General features: G+C 38.6%; 1 protein-coding gene across 1 annotated transcript in view; it reads right to left on the bottom strand.

The window, feature by feature from the left end:
- LOC146000417 (uncharacterized) overlaps nt 1–21,680 on the bottom strand; it is a 183,863-nt gene that overhangs the window by 117,207 nt on the left and 44,976 nt on the right. Inside the window, exons 3-4 of the mRNA XM_083138020.1 lie at nt 17,906–18,070; nt 4,545–4,715 (exon numbers count right to left, since the gene is read on the bottom strand). Of these exons, the coding sequence (XP_082994146.1) occupies nt 4,545–4,715; nt 17,906–18,070 (336 nt within the window). The remainder of the gene's footprint in view (nt 1–4,544; nt 4,716–17,905; nt 18,071–21,680) is intronic.

Consider the following 21,680-nt stretch of genomic DNA (forward strand, 5'->3'; position numbering starts at 1 on the left):
ATTCATCTTAGCGACCTCGAAAAATATGGATTCCACACTAATAACGGTCGTTTTACATGTCACCGCTTTCCCACCTCCACCCCCAGGGGTGTCTTGGAGTTGAACGACATTGAGAGTGTCACTATTCATCTTAGCAACCCAGAAAACTACGGATTCCACTCTAATATCGGTCGTTTTCGATTATCTTTACATGTCAACCCCTTCCCACCCCCACCCCCGGGGAGGCATTGGAGTTGAACGGCATTGGGAGAGTCATCTTATCGACCCCGAAAACTATGTAATCCACACTAATATCATTCGTTTTCAATTATTTTTACATGTCAACCCCCTTCCCACCCCCACCTATAGGGGTGTCTTACCCCCACAGTATTTCTTTCCAGATTGTAAGTCATATGTGTACCACGTTTGGTTGAAATCGCTCCAGGCGTTCGAGAGTTATGCCGGTACAAACATACATACATACACACATACGTCCATTTTCATATATTACATAACGAAAATAACATTCAGTTAGTTATTATTCGAACAGAATAACGAAGCGAAAAATGCGTTAAATAAAAAAATGAGTGTAAAATATAGGAAGCAGTTTATGTTTTCATATTCTACCAGTTAAACCAAAGAAAATATAGTTTCACAATTTTCAAAATTCCGAAAAAAGTTTTATAAGATGTCACACAACATAAACACAGTGACTAAAATTTTTCCCTAGCTTTTAAAACTTTTTCTTCAACGAGGTGTGTAAAGGTTAATAACAAAATAGAATAACTATGCATTTCAGTAAACTAACTGTATGAAGTGTTAAAAATAATACGAAATAATTTTGCTGCATATTCATTCATCTGGTGGATCGAGTGGAAACGTTTCCCCGAGGATATAATAATAATAATAATAATAATTATTATTATTTCAATAAAATTAATTTATTTAATGAGTTTATAATAGTTATTTTATAATATTATCATAATAATAATAATATTTTTTTTTTTTACTAATGTTTACTAATCAAGTCAATGTATTATTTAATCATTGTATACCTTACATAATCTTTGCCTCCCCGATGGCGCAGTGGTAGGTAGCGTCGTCGCCTTGTAATCAAGGGGTCCTAGGTTCGATACCCGGTGGAGGCACAAGTGGTTCGGATCCCACTTTAAACTGTAGGTCCAGTCCCGATTAGCCTTACTGTGCATAAAGTGGACTTAAAACAACATATCAATCAATTACATAATCTTTATTTTGTTATCATGATCATTATGTATTTTTTCTTTGTTTTTATTGATTTTTTGTATCTCTGGCAAGTGCTTGTTGTAAGAACGGCCAATAAGGTCGGAACACCCCTGCTTAAATAAAGACCATTCTATTTTGTACTTCAAGTTTTATCAATGGTTTGACACCCTTCCCCTTCAAACACTTATGGCGACTTTCTTGCCTGACTACTATGCGAGAGACCCGGGTTCGATCCCCGGTGGGGGAGAACCGGAATTTTTTCCACCTGTTCAAGCCGCTCCGGCGCCCACCCTGCGTCGTTAAAGTAGGTACCTGGAGGAAACTCTGGGCGATAAAGGCGGCCAGGAGCGTGGTGCTTCGCACCTTCGGCCGTGATCAAGAAAGTGTGGGGCCCTAACTCCACGCCCCCAATACACCTTCATGTCTTTACTTTACTTGAAGTCCCCAGACATCAATTCGTCTTGAGATAGAGACCGTTAATTCTCACCTCCAATAAGAGAGCAGGGACAGAAATGAGGGCGGCGCATCGAACAATTGAAGCGTGATTCAGGTCGGGAGAATAAAAAAAACCATCCTCTTCTTGCAGTTTAATAACATTGCTTCCAGGGCCACAATCCTCGGCTCATAAAATTACCTCCAGTTTTCATTTTCCCGGCTCTGAGGTTCATAAAACACAGGAAGCACGCCGAGTTATTTTTTTTCAACGCCGGCGTCGTTGGAAGGGGGATCATTAGGGTGGGCCGCCGCTCTGGGAAAGATAAATACGCGAGATAGGAGCTAATTATTATACCGGCCCCGGGGTGGGATTAACCGAGAGCTATTCTGGGAGCTAACCAGCGCTACCCACTAAAAGGTTTCTCCATCAGCCTCCGTGGCCTCTCGGAGGATTTGGTTCGGCCTCCGGAGGGATTCCGTGAGGCACAGATGCACATTACAGCCAGAGTCAAGAATTACTCTTTCTATCGCACGGGCTGTTCGGTTGCACATCAATTTGGAGTTGCTCCCAACGGTCCCTGCGTATAAAGCGACGAGGTTTCCCGCCTGAAGCGAATTGAATGCGAAGTTGTGCCTTACTATTAACCGAGAAGATTGGCGTACACAAGATATTTTTACAGGAGTAGCTGGAATTATTTATTTATTTATTTGAGAACAACAACAGGCAGATGCCCAATTACTGCGTCTTATAAATATGGCATTGTAATCATTCATAATAATTATAATCAACTTAGCTAATACAATTATACAATACAATACATTCAATAAAGATATACAATACAATATAAAATACTGAAGATATAAAAATAAAACAAGTACAGTCACGGACAGTTCTGGGTTGTAACGATCCCATTAACTTTAAATGGGATTGTTACAACCCAGCAGTGTACGTGACTGTACAAGGATATATATAGGTATATATATATATTACGTATAAACACACACACACACACACACACACACACACACACACACACACACACACACACACACACACACACACACCCCCACCCACACACACACACACACACACATATATATATATATATATATATATATATAAACTTATTACGTCTACTGTCTTAAATCACGAAAAGTATTGAGGATATTGAAACGGAATTTCTTTAGGTTCATATAAAATATGTATATGTTTTTGTTCCTAGCTACTAGACTGTTATAACTCTTGGACATTGTATATATTGGTGACATTTTTAGTATGTCAATTCTAGCCCGCTTCGTTAAAAATATATCATTTTTGTCTCGATCTCAAAGAGGGAACCCGAAGTCTGGCTTTTGATAAGAGATTCGTTGCGTCAGTGTCGTTATTTATTAATTTCCACAGAAGTATATTTTCATGAAGTGTTTTTCGTTCTTGTAGCTGTGCGAAGTGAAACTCTGAGACAAGATTATCATAGTGCTCAAATGTAGGATATACTTTCTCTATTGTGAATTTTATGTACCGAAGAAATTTCTTCTGAACTTTCTCGATCCCCTTAATATACTTTATCGTGTCTGTATTCCATACCACGTATGCATATTCGAGCGTTGGTCTTACATACGAGAAGTGTAGTGCCTCAAGTGCTTTGGTTTCCGAAATTCTCCTCCCTGACTAAGAATCAACCCTAGATTCCGCAGCGCGTTGCTAATTACATGATTTATGTGCTTATTGAAACTAAGATTAGATTATAAAGGTGGATAGCTGCTTTCTGGGAAGGTGGTATTACACAATAAGATATTTCATACATTTATAACTTTCTACTCTCAAAAGAGACAATCGGGGATCATTTTAAGAGGGTTTTGCATTTACGACTTCTTCACTTCTTTTATTACAAACTGTTAATTTTCTCAAAATTTCGGAGCGTGCTGTATCCCCATCAGCCCCTCTCTGCGTACGCTAGTGGCCGTTAAGGAGGCAAACGATCTTCTTATGTAGCTTAGTTAGTTATGTTTGCTTAGTTACCGATAAGATTTGTAAATAAAACTATTACTATTTAGCTTCATAGCAGTTGGACACAACACTAACAGACATGTCAAATACGCAAGTATTACAACTTACACAAAATCTAAACAGCCATGTTCAAAATCATAACTAAACAAACAAAATACAATATCTTCATGATTATATATTTGAGGTTATGTATATAATGTTAGCGAGTATACGACACACTTCGTGACATATTTGTTAGGGTATCTCAGACAGTGCCTACAACCAATAAATAAGAAAAATAGAAAAATAAATCTGGAAATTTATGTAAGAAATTACACATCGAGACATTGAATAACAAACCTCTTGCGAATGATTAGACATAAATTGGTTTTCCACTATTAAAAAAACACTGCCAAACAATTGGATACTTCTTCTGTGTTTTAATGTCTCTTGGGACCAAATAATTCATTCATCGTACACATAACATACATACACGCAGGGCCGGATTAAGACGAAATTGGGCCTGATGCTTTAAATCTTCGGTGAACAATAAACACAACGACGTTATAGTTACGTCACAGCGCAAAGTAACTGTATAATAAGTAATGCTGTGTCTAGGCGTCCGAAATTGGTGCTCCAAATTTCATTCTGAGATTTATTTTCAGGTTAATATAACAAAAGAAAACTATTCAGCTTTCTCGTCTGTTTTCATCTGGGAATATTTCAGGAATGGGCCTAATGCTGCAGCATCAATAGCACCACCTTAATCCAGCCCTGACGGCATAATGCTTTTTTTGTATCGCGTACCATTACTCAATGGACGATCACAATTTACAATAACATTGTAGGTGTCTGAGCATCTGATATAATCACAAAAGGTAATAATAATAGCTCTTACCGTCATATCCTTCACCAAGCGTGTGATCAAACGATGGTCCCGTTCCCACGTGACCAGAGGGCGTGACGAAATTCTGTCTCTTCCAATCAAAACTGTGCGTGGGATCCTGTACCCAACCGCATAGGTCCTCGTCTTCAAAATCACAGGATAATGCTGGGTCCGTGTCACGAACTGGAACATGAAGAAGACAAACGTAAATTGAAGTGATAAAAGTTTCAGAATTACAAGAAATACACAAGCATCCAGCCATAGTCAGTCTTCAACCGCACCGCTTGGAAATATATAGTCGCTGGAATAAGCAAAAGACATATCTCGAAGATCGTGATTTCTTTCTAGATACGCATTTTGCTTATTCCAACGATGATATGTGTGTCTGTGTCACTATAAATCAAAGTGTGTGTACGCACTGAGGTCTCACTCGCTTTGGTTTGCAGCGATCTGTAGAGCTCGTGGAGCAGTATTTATTAATTGTGATATTTGAGAAACGCTTTTTGGTTATTGCGAAATGGCAATCAGGGGTGTAAGGGGTGCTTCTTCCACGTAGTGCACCCAATAGTCAACCTCACTTCCACGTAGTACACTCTGGACTTCATACCAACGAGGCTCTGGCGACTGGCCCCATGGCCAGTATAATTCTGTGTGTCGTCCTCTTTTTTGTCCATATTTGTGCTGAGTGCCTCTTAACAGCCTCAGCTTTTAACCAGTCAGAAACTTTTATTATTTTAATATTTTAGTTACGACACGACCTGACAGTTATGTTATTTTAGTTATGGTAAGGGGCTGGACACCGTATAAGGTGACGGGTGCAAAATAGCCTAAGTGCTGACGCACCCAAAATTTTAAATTCAAATTCAAATGGCAATCAGGGACCATTTTAAGGCGAGTTTGCACTTACCACTCAGGTTTTTCCCCCGAGTTCTTCAGTTTTTGTTTGAAAATGTTCATTTTCTCAAAATTTCGGAGGGGGTTGTAGCCCCTTCATTTCCCCCGCCCCCCTCTGCGTACGCCAGTGTCTTTAAATGAATCGGTCACACGAACAACATTTTTGCCGGCAGAGACTTTTACGTTGAAAGAAGTAGTGTTTTTGGTTTTGGGAATGTAGTAGTGGTGACACGTTTTATGAACAGGTAGAAGATTTATCTGCACCATGGAACTTCCTATTTGAGGAAAAGCATAAAGAGAAAGTAACAGGGTCACCGGTCGTCACACTGTACGTTCTAACATTCCTCCCCAACCATTTGTTGCAACATTTGAAGCGTTTCTGTAAAATGGGCACACAAACACACACATGAACTGTCTTCAAGAACTTGCATTTTAGCATGAAGTGATGCATCGAAAGGAGAAGTAATGTTTTAAAATCCCACTACATGGCGACACTAATGAAGTAGCTCTTTGTAACATTGGCGCGCTGTTTCGTTAATTCAATTTCTTTTTTGGCAGACCTCGTATATTTAACTTTACTGGAAACGAACAAGCTAGATTCTACTGTACATTTTTGCTTCTTGCCTGCATAAAAGTTCCTGATGCAAACCGTCAAATGTTTATTTCTCATTTGCATTCGCCCAAGTAATTATGTGATATCAGAGTTGTGTGATCCAGAGTAAATAAATCCAGAGCTTAGGAAGATAAAAACTCTTATTGCGGGGCTACAGCCAGAGAGATTTGGCCTCCAGTTGCGTGAAAGTTCTCACGTGATGTTTGGGGGCTTATCTGCATATCTGAAGGGGGAAAATATGATTCTGATAGCTTATCTAGACCTCACAGGGCAGCACTCTGCTGCCACCAACCTTAAACGGGAAGTGAAAAGGATTAAACATGCAAAAAATGCCACTATGCGTTCATAAAACACGGGTGGACGTGAATATTATGCTCGCTTCAGGGCCTTAAGCTGTTAGGGTTCGGGCAAGAAGTTCAAGGTCACGATTACCGTTAATATCTCACGCGCTATACAGCAATGATTGCTTTCTTTTATATATACTTGATAGACAAGAGTGCGAAATACACACTTTCTATTCAGTTTACATTCTGCACTAAAGTGTAAATCACCAACCCTCAGACCTTCTGTAAACAAACGGTCTCACCGATTCGATGTATCACTCCGCGTCAGCTGATTCATGACCGCAATCATCTGCTGTTACACTCATAGTTCGCAGCACCTATTCATTTTATATAAGAGCCTCTGAATGTGAGAACCCGCTCTCAAAACATCAGACGAATATGCAGCCGCATACATTGTTACTCTCCCGGTCATTCTCTCTTTCATAACCCTTAAAACTGCAGACACTGACACACCACTGCACTGGGATACCAACTTAACCACTTCATTTACTGGTTTCTCAGGATACCAATGACAGAACGTTACATAAATATTGGGTTGAATCTGTTTCTGACCCCTTTTCAAAGGCTGTCTTTGCTGGTGTTTTGAAAACAAGCTCGGAGAACACGGATACCTTCCCGCACGCATAGAACTCGGCATGTTATTTTTCTAAGGAAAAGTCAGGCAATATTACTAAGTTGCACTACTTCCTTGCTGTTCACATGATTATTTTTAGAAAATAACCAATGTTATAAAATATCATTATGTACACAAATCTCTAAGCTCATTGAAAGTTATATTACTACAAAATGTTCACACTTATCTTGCCTTGCCATGTCACCAAGTTATTTTACGAAGTTCACTATATTTGGCGGAACAAAAATCGTTATTAGGACGCTTGTCAAAGTTTCCAACCGCAATAAATTTACGAACTTTCTTTGTCTTGTTTTGATCATCATCATCAATATATTTATTGAACTTACAGCATTGCATATGGCTGTTTATGCCCATTATATATTTTATTTCCATAAGATACAATTTACATAAAATCTACAAACAAATTTCAAATACACTCCTATCTATATCATCCTTAGAAATATACATTACCATGTTATATCATTTTGTCTAAAAAAATGCAAGTAAAATATATTCAATTCACATGCAAGAAAGAAGCCAAATTTATGGGAAATGATTACTGGTGCAAAGAGTTAACCATAAAGGTGAAGCAATAAGTAAAAAAAGAAAGAGCATTGGGTTTAAAGTGAGACGTCATTTGCGGCAGCGTATCCCATACTACAAATTGGCCATTGTTTTACCTTACGTAATGAATCCTGTAACAACGCTGGATTTTCGTGTGTATTATTTTACTTCTATGAGTTTGCAATGCTTTCTGCATGCAGGTGGTTTTGTTTACAGAAGGTCTCAGGGTTTGTGAATTGAACTTTAGTGATTTCGAAATACCACGAAATTGACGGTGTAAACCGACTGTCAACACGGTGTTCGTATGCAGATTTCGTTTGATTTAATTGTGGCTTTGTAGGCTCTGACAACAATTATATAAATTTGGCCAGCAGCAGAGTATACGTGGGGCAAAATACATCCGAGTTAGTATACTGTTTTAAATACTTAGGACATAGCCCGCTACGTAAGGATCGTAGCGGGCTATGTAAGGATCGTAGCGGGCTATGCTTAGGAGCACAGACATCAATATTAGATATCAAGAAGTGATTAGACTTTAGAGAATTACAACCAGTGGCCGCGAATAGGGGGAGTGCAGTTGCCACCACTTATCGACGCCTTTGTCCCTGCACTATGGCACCTTAATCATAGACCTTGTCTATCAAGATGTAAACTTATGTCCCCGCCCCAAATTTGGAGCCCAATCACCGCCATTGATTACAACCATGCCTTTGTATGGACTAGAGACGAGGTCGCCTTGACAAATTGGAGAATGGCATTCTGCGTGGAGGGTGGAAACTTGCTACTAGCAACTTAAATTCAGGAACTAATATCCCAACCTTCGTGCTGGAATGGATATCTAAACGTGTTGCGAAGACAGATGTCCTAATTTCGCATCAACATCCTAATATAAAATACAATATATTCCAATTTTCTGATTAATGGAATTTAAGAAGAGAATATAGAGCAAGCTTCAACCTGACCAGTACGAGTTAGTAGCATGAAAAATATCTCCTGAAAAATGCCTGTTCCCTTCACTTAAGATTATCAATTTCACTCAAAACAAGTTCCAGGACGACGTTACCCCAATATATCTCTTCCCTCATTTGTTCCTTAATGCCATACTTTCGCGCCAACGTCATATTGTACCGGCGTCATGGCGTAGACAAGGGAAACTTCTAGACAAATACTGATCTGCCCGGGTCGTTCGATTCCGCCATTTTGCTAAAAGTTTGGTTGGAGGCCCCGCCGCCAAACTGAATAGAAAAGTTTAATCATTGGGGGAGACGCAAAGTCTGCAAAAACAAACGCTATTTCACGTGGCTTTCTTCATCTTTTCTTGCTTCCTGTTTTCCTTCCTTTTCTTTCCTGGAATGGCCAAATGGTGTCCTCGCCGAATCAAATAAGAGTTCTTGCTTGGCGTTTGACGCCTTTTGTAGATAGGAAGTTAGATTTTTGATGAAAAAGTTTTTCTTTTTTGTGTGTTTCTCGTGAAGTTTTGCTACAGTCCACTCTCCAACCAAAGTTGAGTGATGCTGAGCTGTACAAACTGCTGCAAAGAATATAGGGAAGAAGTTTTCAGCACGTTGGCGCCATAAATTCAACTGACGTCACCTTGGTACAGCAAAATCAACCAATGTTGTGTCGTTATGCGAGGAACAGACGCATAGTGAACTTCCTATCTGTACAATTGCTCGTGAGTATGAGTGAGTTTGCCTAGAGACATCTAGTGGCCAGTTTCAATCTTTGCAACCCACCATGGTACCGTATACTTCAGCTATCAAACACAAATGAACTAAATGTTTTAATCATTGTATTGCATATTTACTTCACGAAAAGGAAAAAAAATGTCTGAAACTATTATTACTGGACATGCTACGGGGAAATAGTCGATGCTGAACGTATGGATATTACTGAGCCATGATTTAAAATTCATCACAAAATCAACTTAAAAATTATAAAAACAAACCATAAAACGTTATAAAGTATAACGAACTCTTCAAATAATTAGATCAATACTAGAATATGCACTTGGCCCACAATACTTTTTGTATTAAAAGGAATGTAGAATTTATAGAATGATTTCAAAGTATATTTTGCAAATTCTTGTATGGCACTGCAATTCTGGACTGTTTATGTTCCATTATGAACATAATATTTCGGGCAGAAACATGTTACTGGATAATCTTGAATCAAGATGTCACGTCATAAGTTACAAGTTCATTGTAAATATATTAAGGAATGTTTCATCTTAAATATTTTTCAAGGTTTTTAATTATGAAGTAATTTTTAACTAATGGAATTAGAGGTTAAGAAGTATTATCTTGGAAAGTTATTGTAAAAATATAGCACAATTAGCAATTTATAGAATATTAAGATACTTTAATAAAAGTTTTTATAGGTTATATTTCTCTCAAATACTGCTGTTGTCTTGTTGGTCGAGCTTTATATAATTTATGTTGGCATTACAAGAAAATTGCTGTTTTACGATGTAGCAAGTACTGTGTATTCAATAATACGGGATGCTAGACATAGTGAAATCATTTATTACTTTAACTAGATATGTCTCACAATTTGTACTCCCAATTGTACTAGTATGTATATCCTGAAAAAGTTGGTTTGCATTAAATCTGACCTCACATGTCTGTCAGTTTCGGAATGGAAGTAGTTCGATTTCCTGATCACGTCCGAATCAAGAGTAACTGACCACACTGATCACGGAAGAGCTACGAACGATTTTTAGACCTCTACATATATTTTCCCAGACATTCTCAAACTGGAAATGACAATGAAATGTCTCTCTCTCTTATCCTCTTCCTTCTTTTCTAGTTCTCTATCTTTCTTTTTCACTCCTTTACTTCTTTCTGTGTGTCTCTCCTCACGGTGCGAAATCATTGAAAACTGGTGAGGGGAGAAAGTTCTTCGTCTACAAACCCCCTCCCCCACAAACATATGTGTAAATTATACGATCCATATTTGTAATGTTATTAAAAGTAAAAATAAATTACTCAATTAAAAATATATTATTATTATTACTATTATTATTAATTACATAAAGGAAATTCATTTGTTACTTTTATACATATCAGATATTGCAAAGCAGCTAATTAATTCCTTTACTAACTGGTTCAAGATGTTAATAAATTATGAAATAGTTCAAGTGGTTTTATTATGTGTAAGTTTTTGTTTAGTTTGTGCTTTATGATAAATCAATTAGATTTCATAGTTGTTATATTCTTGCATTCTTGTTTTACTTTTATTGTGCGTATTGATGTATATTTGTTAATGATCTCTTGAGAGAGAATGCATTCAATACTTACAACTACACTAATTTGTGTGTCATTTGGATATTATTCTTAGTGAAGTATATTTGAAATTAAAAGTAATTGCTTATCTTTTGTTTGTTATAACAAAAACTGTCCCCCCACCCCGGAAATATGGGACCAAGATTGTTGATGGGGGAAATCCCCCCCAGGATTTCGCACCCTGCTCCTTCTTTATCTCCACTGGAATCGCAGTTAAAAATCGACAGCTACAACAAAATTCCAAAAAATAACCGTGAAGGAGCAGAATACATTTTATAAACCTCAAACATAATTAAAATGCAATGTAAAAGAATTTCAAAAATACGAAAAATGATCAATAAATGAGCCCAAAACGACGAATAAATGACAAAACTAATGTTTTCTGTTCTACCTGAACAAAAAGAACTACCATAATCTTTATCATTGCCTTCAAAGTCCTGAAAAAATAAGCATCTTCATCAACTTCCAATTCCTGGTCATGGCTTACGGAAAAACTAAATGGCTTACCTATTGATCTCGTGTATGAGGTAATAAAAGTTACTGACGTGTGAGAGCAGTATTTATCTATTATCTACGTATCTATTATGTAAAAAATGCCAAAAAATGCGAAACATATAAGTCAGCTTATCTACATCGGGAAGCAGCACGCAAGTACGCCAGCGCCGCCAACGGGCATGAATGAACTAAATTTCTTATAATGGAAACGTCATGTACAAGGGCGACTAACGAACATTTTCAACCCCTCAAAAAGACGAGAGAAGCCAAAAGAAAACACACACATTCATGGTAATATCCCACTCCCTTTCATTAGCACTCTGCATTTCGTGAGCATTAGTTTCTACAAAGATTGTAGAAGGAAAAAAATAACAACATTGTTTTGAAAGGGAAAGCGTATTCCTAATCTCTCTGCTTGTGTGGATTTTTGCATTGCTAATCAGGTCACCTCATGCACGCTCCGTTTGTTTTGTCCCTTTTTCTTCTCTTGTCCTAGAACCTCGGTTGAGACTGCAAATGAGGTAGGGGAGTTTAAATGAAAAACGCAAATTTATCTTGCTCTCTTTCCGGCTGTGTGTGTCTAAGATTAGAAAATACTGAAGGCCGCATTTCTCACGTAAACACGTGTGGATGAGGAAAGAAAATTACAATGCACTTATGAGAAAGCACGAACGTGTGTGTCAACACGGAATACAGAGAATTCACAATGTTCTTACCATCAAATCCATATCTTTTATTCGCTTATGGATTTCGGTGAAACACTACATCTTTCAATTATGATCTATTCAAAATATTGTAGATTTAGATAACAGTTGATTTGATTGATTGATTGATTTCGTGTTTTAAGTCCACTTTATGCACAGTAAGGCTAATCAAGACTGGACCTACAGTTTAAAGTGGGACCCGAACCACTATGTGCCTCCAGCGGGTATCGAACCCGGGACCCGTTGATTACAAGGCGACGACGCTACCACTGCGCCATCGGCAAAATCTCAACATAGAAAAAAGACAACCATGTCAATTTCTGTCCAAGGTGTGGATATGTGTTCAAATCCTCTACTTCATTTAGTATGGCTCTGGATAAGTTCGAATATGCATAGATTTTTTTTTAATATGTCTCTTCACTATTTTTAGTGTGTGTGTATCCATATATGTACCTTAGATACTACTACTACTACGATGATAAGATACGATATTCTACAGGGTGTCCGAAAAGTCTCGCAACCGAGACTTTGAACGTACGTACGTACGTACAAAAGCGATAGAGACATGATACTTACACTGCATTAACCATGTCTATGTAGATATTTTTTAAACATTAAACAAGAAAATTATGCTCTCCATGAACGTTCAGTGTGCGGAAAAAGTTACTAATGTGTAAAAAAGTTTTTGAAGTAAAAACAATCATGAATAATAGGTTCAAAATGTTCGATGTGTATCAATGGTCTGTGTTGATGTTTATGGAATTGATAAAAGAAAGATAACTTTTGAGGTATTTTATACATTACAGATGAATTATGGGGTTAATTTTGGCATATTCATAAGAAGTATGTTATTTTCTAAATTACGATGTGTAAGGTACTGGTAACATTGGTCGTGTCAGAGGGTAGTACCAGATGTTCCCGATAAGGTACTGGTAACATTGGTCGTGTCAGAGGGTAGTACCAGATGTTCCCGATATCTTGCTATGTCATTCAATGAATACCTAGATGAAAGAAAATGTTTTAAATTTATCGTACATGAAACTAACCTGCCTATGTTTTTGTACCATAAATTTAAAATCTTTTGTACTGCCCTCTGGTATTGTAACTCTACAAAGTTTACATCGAGTTTCTTATTAGTTTTGCCCAAGACGGTTAAGTACAGGTGACTCATGCGTCACTTCTGCGTTGGTGATATCTATTGGAGGAATACATATACAGTTTGTGCATTAAACACTTAAATTATACGTATTATATGGTAATTCCCTTTGGATAAGAATCAACGAAGCTAGGTAAATTTCTTACGATAGATAAATCTCTTACCTTTGTTTTTTGAATAAGTATGAAATACGGAATATTGCATTTTCTTCATTCTTGCTTTCGCAAGAGTAAAATCTGGAATCTTGATACTTGCAATTTTATGTTTCTTTCACGTGTTACGAACTTATATTCCAATTTTTGCCATTTCGCATTGAGCGGGTTGAGGCATTTGATTTGATTGATTTGGTGTTTTAAGTCAACTTTATACATAGGAAGGCTAATCGGGACTGGACCTGCAGTTTAAAGTGTGACCCGAACCACTATGTGCTTCCAGCGGGTATCGAACCCGAGACCCCTTGATTACAAGCCGTCGACGCTACCATTGCACCATCGGGAAGGCACTTGAGTCATTTGTGTATGACTTGCCAAAATTCCCGAAGCTGCTAGATCAGTAATGAAGAAAACGCAGAAATCTACAAAGAAATGGAAAATGCTTATGGCCAACAACAATATCCATTCTTAAGTATCGTAAATACAAGGGATTTACTTGTAAAACATGGAAGCACGAGTCTGTGCGAGTGAAAAATACCATGAAAATCGACTGTGTGCTTATGCTTCTTATGTTTCTTAAAAAAAAAATTGTAATTCCCTCTGACGTCATTTCTCTTCAACTTTACCCCTGATTGAACAACCTGTATGCAGCCGCCTTGATTCATATCACTAATGGCAAGACGAATAACCACAGATAAATGCCAACTTCGTATTTAATCCACTGTATTTTGGAGAATACAGTAAGTACTATGTTCCCAAGAAAGGACAAAATACGAACTACAACAGGGAGTTATCCTTAGCGGAAATACAAATTTCTGCAGTTGTCAGTGAGGTGGGTTTTCTGCATTAATAAATAATCCTACCCAGACCTGACTGCGGAGCAGTTTTTGCAATATCGTCGAGGAGAGCAGCGCAAGTGGTCCCCGGTTGACTCTGCGCCATAATCCGCACCTGATTCTCCATCATATAGGCTGTGCCATATTCTTCGTGGGCGGTCATTCATTGTTAGCTTGGGAGACCGAGAAATGCACACGCACTGCTGCAAGATGAATGGATAAGGTCTTTCTCCACCAGATGGCTTCCGGGAATACTGAACGAGGAGAAAGGAAATATATTCTATTCTCTCTCCCTCTCTTCGTCTCACTCTTTATAAAGCTCCCCCTCTTATGTTCTTTCTCGAACACTTTTTCTCTCCTTCATCCTTACTTTCAAGAACATTAGCTTCTATTCTTTCTCTCTCTTCTTTCCCACTCTGTCTCTCTTAATCAATTTTACCACTTATCTCCCTTCATTTCTCATACTCTCTCTATCTCTCTCTTCTGCGTGTGTGTGTGTCTGTGTTCCCTCTTCATATCTCCCACTCTATCTTCGATGTTTCTTTTTATCTTCACTGATACACTTTATTCCTGTCTCTCCTTTCGCGGATTTTCTCCCTCTCTCTCTTTTTCCTATTCCCTAGTTTTTTTTAAATGATTATGTCTCTCTATTTATTACTCTTCCTTCAATGATACTCTCCCTCACACACACTCTCTCTTCTCTCTCTCTTTCTCTCTATTTTTCACTTCCTTGATACTCTATCTCTCTATTTCTCTACTGTTATGTCTGTAATGATACTCTAACTCTCTCTCTCTCTCTCTATTTTTCACTTGCTTGATACTCTATCTCTCTATTTCTCTACTGTTATGCTTGCAATGATACTCTCTCTCTCTCTCTCTCTCTCTCTCTCTCTCTCTCTCTCTCTCTCTCTCTCTATTTTTCACTTCCTTCATACTCTATCTCTCTATTTCTCTACTGTTATGCCTGCAATGATGTACTCTCTCTCTCTATTTTTCACTTCCTTGATACTCTATCTCTCTATTTCTCTACTGTTATGCCTGCAATGATATACTCTCTCTTCATTATTCTTCCTTGATTCTCTCTGTCATTATTTCTCTATTGTTAGTCCTTCAATGATTCTTTAACTATACCATGTTCTTCCTTGGTACTTCCTTTCTATCTCTCTCCCTCATTATTCACTGATTCACTCTTGGCACTCTCTCTTTCTTTTCTGATATCCTCCATACTTCTCTCCCCCCCCCCTCTCTCTCTCTCTAATTTATTTTTCTCTTGCTCCACTCCCCGATAGCGTAGTGGTAACGACGTCTTGTAATTCGTCCCAGATTCGATACCCTGGTTCGGATTCTACTTAAAACTGTAGGTCCAGTCCAGATTAATGTCTGAGTGCATAAAGTGGACTCAAATCTCAAATAATCAATTTGAGTAATTTTCTCCTCGCTGATATTCCTTTCTTTCTTACAATTTTCTCTCGTCTCTTCATTGATATACACATACAGGCACACTTATTCTCTCTCTCTCTCTCTCTCTCTCTCTCTCTCTCTCTCTCTCTCTCTCTCTCTCTCTCTCTCTCTCTCTCTCTCTCTCTTTTTTTCACTGTCCTCTTCTCTCTGTTTGTGCGTATATATATGTGGCTAATAAAACTATCTGATATGTAAATGGGAAGTGAAAGAGGTCAAAAGCAAATTGCTTAAAAGCGAATTCGGATGTGTCTGGAAAGAAGTACTACTTGTAATCAAAACCCACTTCTATTAGAATTTCTGTAATAACTACTAAAGACATAGACAGTTGGGAAATTGTGTTAGATCAAAGTGCAGTGCTTTAGAAGAATGAGGACCGGCAGATTGAAAGCGGGTAACGTTGCGAGGACTTGTGTGTCGGGTGGAGATAGATAAGAACAATGAAAATTGCATATTGACGTATTACGTAAGGGAATTATGAACCTCACTTGACCAACTTGTATTTTGTGTCAGGAAACACAAGCCCTGACAAACTGTTGGAAGCAGTGGCGGGATTAGGGTCCGTGTCGGGGCATATGCCCCCTCCCCTATTTACCACTTTTACCCCCACACTATGGCCACTTAATGCTAAGCTCGTCTACCAAAAAAACTAAACTATCCTTGCCCCCCCTTCTTCTTCCTTCAGTGTTAGCAACCAATTGCCGCTACTGATAGGAAGGATAATGTTGGGAGGGAGTGTTTAAACCGAATAATTGTCTTGAAGGCAGGTTTTATTGAAAGATGCTAGGAAAGGAAGGAAGAAAAAGGCAAAAGAAACAAATGAACTATAATTAGTAACACATAATAAGTGGAAATTCTTTCCTCGGGGAAAGTTGGGTTGAATGTCTGTGGGGACATTGCAATAAATGATACGACACGGGAGTACACATCATATGTACACTCTCCAGCTCACACATGACAAATACAAACGACTAAGGTAATAATAATAATAATAATAATAATAATAATAATAATAATAATAATAATAATAATAATAATAATATCGTCTTTATTGAGAGGGCGTGTTCCGGCCTCGCGGGCCGTTTTTACAACAAACCCTTAAAAAAAGATTACAATTGACACTTTACACTTCTTGAAAATCATTGTTGCGGTAGAAGGAATATAAAAAACGAAACATTCATACTTATAATGTAAACAATTAATGTACTGAAGGTACAGAGTTAAATCTAAAACCACAATTAGAATACAATTATTACAGCTAAAACTAAAACCAATACCTCATTCCCATTCATTACAGAAAAGACAAATCCAGACAGTAGATGCTGCTTTAGGTTTATTTTGTGTGTTGCAGGGTGGAGCTCCCCTGAGGTCAGTGGCGGGGGGAGGCCATTTCATTCTTTTATTGCGGTGACTATGAAAGAATTCCCATAGAATGTTGTTCTGTGTACAGGAATCGTGAATTGTGTTTTTTGACGAAGGTTAATTTGTTTTCCTTTCTTCCTGTACGGAGCAATTAGATCGTATAAATATTTTGGTTCCTTATTGTTCAGGATCCTGTACAATAACGACAATGCCAAAAATGTTCTCCTATTCTTAACGTATAACCAATTAAGTTCCTGTAAGTACGGGGAAATATGTTCTCTTCATTTGACATTCAGTATAAATCTTATGCAACTGTTTTGAAGTTTTTGTAGCTTGTAATTTAGGGCACTGTTGATGTTTATAAATACGGGGGAAGCATAATCAATTTTTGGCATTACAAGTGTGTTGACTAGGTGAGTTTTCGTTTCTTTGCTTAGCATATGTTTGAATGGAAAAGTTATTTCAGTTGGCTATCGAGTTTTTAATTATGTGTGTGACATGAGAACCCCAATGTAGATTCTCGTCCAATATTATGCCGAGGTTGCGTGCTGTTTCTACTTTCTGTATTTTGGAATCATTCAGTGTAGGGAGGGGGTGTTTTAATTATTCTAACTTTTTGAAGTTACTCGTTGTGCCTAGAGTTAAAATATAAGACTTAGATGAATTCAATTTGAGTGCATTACATTCAGACCATTTAGATATTGAATTGAGGTCCTGTTGCAATGCTTCTATGGCCATTGCACTGTTTCTTAATTGTGTTTGTATACATATTTGTGTGTCATCCGCATACTGGTGGTATGTGCAGTGTTTTAGTGCATCATTAAAATGTTCATTGTTCTCTAGCCGGCAGAAATACGCAATGACCGACATGAAAAGAAACACAATTGGCAGAACTCACCAACACAAGATGACGTCGTCCCGTTCCAGGTCTTTCCGTTGCAGTACATAGTCCTGGAACCTTCCAGTGAGTATCCAGGGTTGCAGAAGAAGGTGAGCACTGCGCCTCGGTTGGTGTCCAGCACTTGCCCGTTGTTCAGACCGTCCACGGGAGGGCATCCGGATCCTGCAACAAACAAGCTTCGATCTTTTAATTCTCTCTTACAATTTGAACGCCCCTCGCATAACAAAACTATAAGTGTAACTTTATTAATGTGAACTAAATTTAATTTTACAATAATGGTTAAATATTGACTGCTACGAACAGGAGTATAATTTTGTTAATGCATTAGGGAAGTTGAATGAAAGTGCTACATGAACATTGCCACAATTTATCTGTCCAACAGAACAAAATATACTTCTATTCAAATAAGCAATTTATATGTATAGTGCCAAAACTTTTAGCTAGTTCAAATGCATGGAAATTTCAGGAAACAGGAGATTTCAATTCTCGAGAAATGTTCTGCTTATATTACCAGGGTGACCCAAATGGAAACTGCATATGAGTTTTAAACATTATATGCTTGACATATCTAAAGTAGCATGGTAGTGTCGTTTCTGAGGTGCGTATGAGAAAGAGTAGCAAATAGCTATGCCCACACAGCTTCGAAGCATATAACGATGGCCGCGCGTTTATGGTGTTTCATTATATTTCTGACCACCGAAGATGTCTACAATCAAGATGCAGTCAGATGAAGAGGCAATGCTGAAAGAGTAAGTGTAACTCCACACAGAGGTTAGATTTAATAATATGATAAGATTGTTCCCCCGGAAAGGTGGTGGTGGTTTGAACATGTCAGCTGCGAAATCATGTAACAATGGTGCATGGCACCTAATAAAAGTGGCGAATAATTGCCATTGATATACGTTTTAATGCTATTTAACTTACATGGCAACATAAGTGATTAGTTTCATGAAAACTTAAGTGTCAGTTTGTTGTATATTCATTGCGTCTCTATTCGTCAACCAACGATCGTTCACTGCCTTCAATTGACTCACCTGTCTTTCACCTTAAGAATCTCTTCACGCGAGGTGCTTGGCGTGTTTGTAGATCGTTTGCCGAGCGTTTGTGGAACATTTGAGCCACAAACGATCCACAAAAGCCACTTTGCGACCCCGTCTGAGGAGACCTTTATGGAAACAAAAAGTTTCGAGATGATGATGATGTCTACTAGAAGGCAGTTTATGATTTGCTACTCAGGCACCTCCTACACACCGTTCTTCACCACGATCTTGTAAGTACACTGTTAGTGCAAATGCATAGAAATCGGGGAAGATTATATTAAACCATAAATATATGTAGAGTTACACCTACAGTTAACATACTTTTACTACAGCGCCTTGAATAACGTAGTGTGGAAAACGGCACGGTTCTGGGCTCTCTGGCTGGTTCCACTGGAATATGATACCGCCAGAGGCGCTGGTGTTGGTCTCGGTGCATGGTATTCGTCTGCTTATAATGGAAGTAAATGGTGTTTTCGCTGCAACGTCAGGTTCTTTTACATGAAGCATTTCTATGAATGTGATAATTGATATGATATTTAGTACAGTGGTCGCGAAGATATTAACGAACATTCTATACAGTCGACCACGTCCTGTTATCGTTATACTTTCATTAATAATACGGGAGAAAAAAATACGCGTGGAATGCTCTTGGTAACTAATTTTTTGTGTATGAATTAGGTTCATAATTATTATCATCATCATCATCAATTATTTTAAAGATATACACACTGAAGCATTTATATTTTTTATATTTACTGTCTCTTTTCTTCCGCTTTAAACTAATCGCGGCAATGACGATAATGATGATTGATGAAACGACAAGGGGAAACCCACAATACGTCCTTAATGCCATCGACATGAGTGTAAGGAAACTTTCAGACCAATAGGACAAGCGACACGGGATGTTTACACTGATGCGACTAGTGACACAGGCACATCCAGACTGTAAAATAGCATTCATTGCGCATGAGGGTCGAAACAGCAAACAACACGTTCATATGTCGTATTCGCGTGCTACTTGTTACTTCGGTCGGAAGGATCCTTAAAGGAAAGGTGCTCAGACCGAAGAGACGCGCTACAGGGGGAGTTCCCAACTAAGTGACAAGCGACAGCCTTGAAGCGGCACTTCAGTCTATTAGCAAGCGTTTGCTGCTAATTGTGCGAACAACAGATCTAGGCGACACGATAAGCCACACGTGTCGCTTGTGTGTCGCTCAAACTGGGCCATTTCCTCAATAGCTTGCAACGTGTTGCCGTGGTTTGTTGTTCGCGCATGCGTGATGCAATGAGTGTCTTTCTTTAGGGATATTGTGCACCAAAGCGACACGCGACACTTATCGCTTGAGGATTTCACCAACCGAACGCTGGCCTGTGCTGCCCGTCATGCCTTTACAATGTGAAGTGTTGCTCTTGATTGGCTCGTTTCCAAGCGACATGTGTCGCGTCTCGCTTCGGTATGAAAGTTACCTTGAACCGAAGGACCCGTGTCGCTTTGGTGTGAAATCCTCGTATCGTTTGTCGCGTGTCGCTTTGGTGTAAAATCTCCTTGTGGAAACGGTGCAGTCAGAGCTTGTGTCCCTACGGTTCGAAAGGCTGCATTTGAAATCCCTACTAATATTGGTATGGATGTCTTCAATTTTGCACGTGTAAGACTGAAAATCCCTGCTTAATTCTTTCCGAATATCCATCTCGAAGATAAATCGACGTCAGCTTTACTTTAGTATTTCTACCCAACGCTAGAGGGCTCGCGTCACGTTCCATCTCAACCACTCCATCTGCGAATCGTTCCGGGAAGAAAGAATAATGAACTGCAGGTTTCTCACCAGCCTGTCTTCGGAGGATGAATTATTCAAAGGTATTGCGGAACTATTTGCAAAGTAAGGTGCGACAGGCGTAATCTGGCTGGTGTCGAAGATCGTGAGAGAAAAGAATTACTCCTGATACTGCACTGTTTTCCACGCCATTTGAACCAGTAGAATGAGTAGGCTTAGCCAGGGTTGTTAAAGGTCCAGGAATTTTAAATAAATTCAATTCCGGTCCAGGAAAGTAAATCAGCAAGCGTAAATAGGTTCTGGAACGTAAAGAACCTTTTTATCTGTGAAGTATTTTAATTCGGACCAGGAACCTAAATACGGTCCAGGAACCTTTTTTCCGGATCAGTTTAAATAGGGTCCAACTTCCGTCTTGAAATGAAACAATAGGTGGGTTTCATGTGACGTCAGGATTCGCACCACCGCCATGTTTGCGGTAAAGCTGTGTTGTCGTCTACAAGGAAATACCCCACCACGCAACGTTCGTTACACCTGCGCCAAGTGCACGTTTGTTGTTAGTACTCTGTAAAATGTCCGTAACATTGCATAAAAATGCAACGAAAAGGCCAACTCTAGTTCACCTGTCTTTATTTACTTGAACCAGCTACATGGAATCAGTTTGTTTTCGTATTTATTAGTGGTTCGGATTCTGCTTGAAATATTTACATCCAGTAAGTAACCTACGTTTCCCGCTCCTTGAGTACAGATTAACTGAAAATTCCAAGACTGAGCCATTATCTTCTATGTTTCCTTTTAACATTTGTTCAAGTTCAGTAATTGGAAATGTTGAGTTGTTCAAAAACAGAAATTTCACTCCTTGCTTTAACAATTTGGGATATGCAGGCCTCAGTGACGGAGTGGTTAGCACAACGCACTACGATGCTAGGGGTCCCGGATCCGAATCTCTGCATTGGCATGACT

Source organism: Lepisma saccharinum, chromosome 16 (genome assembly GCF_977018435.1).
Source record: "Lepisma saccharinum chromosome 16, izLepSacc3.1, whole genome shotgun sequence".
Classification (NCBI taxonomy): domain Eukaryota; kingdom Metazoa; phylum Arthropoda; class Insecta; order Zygentoma; family Lepismatidae; genus Lepisma; species Lepisma saccharinum.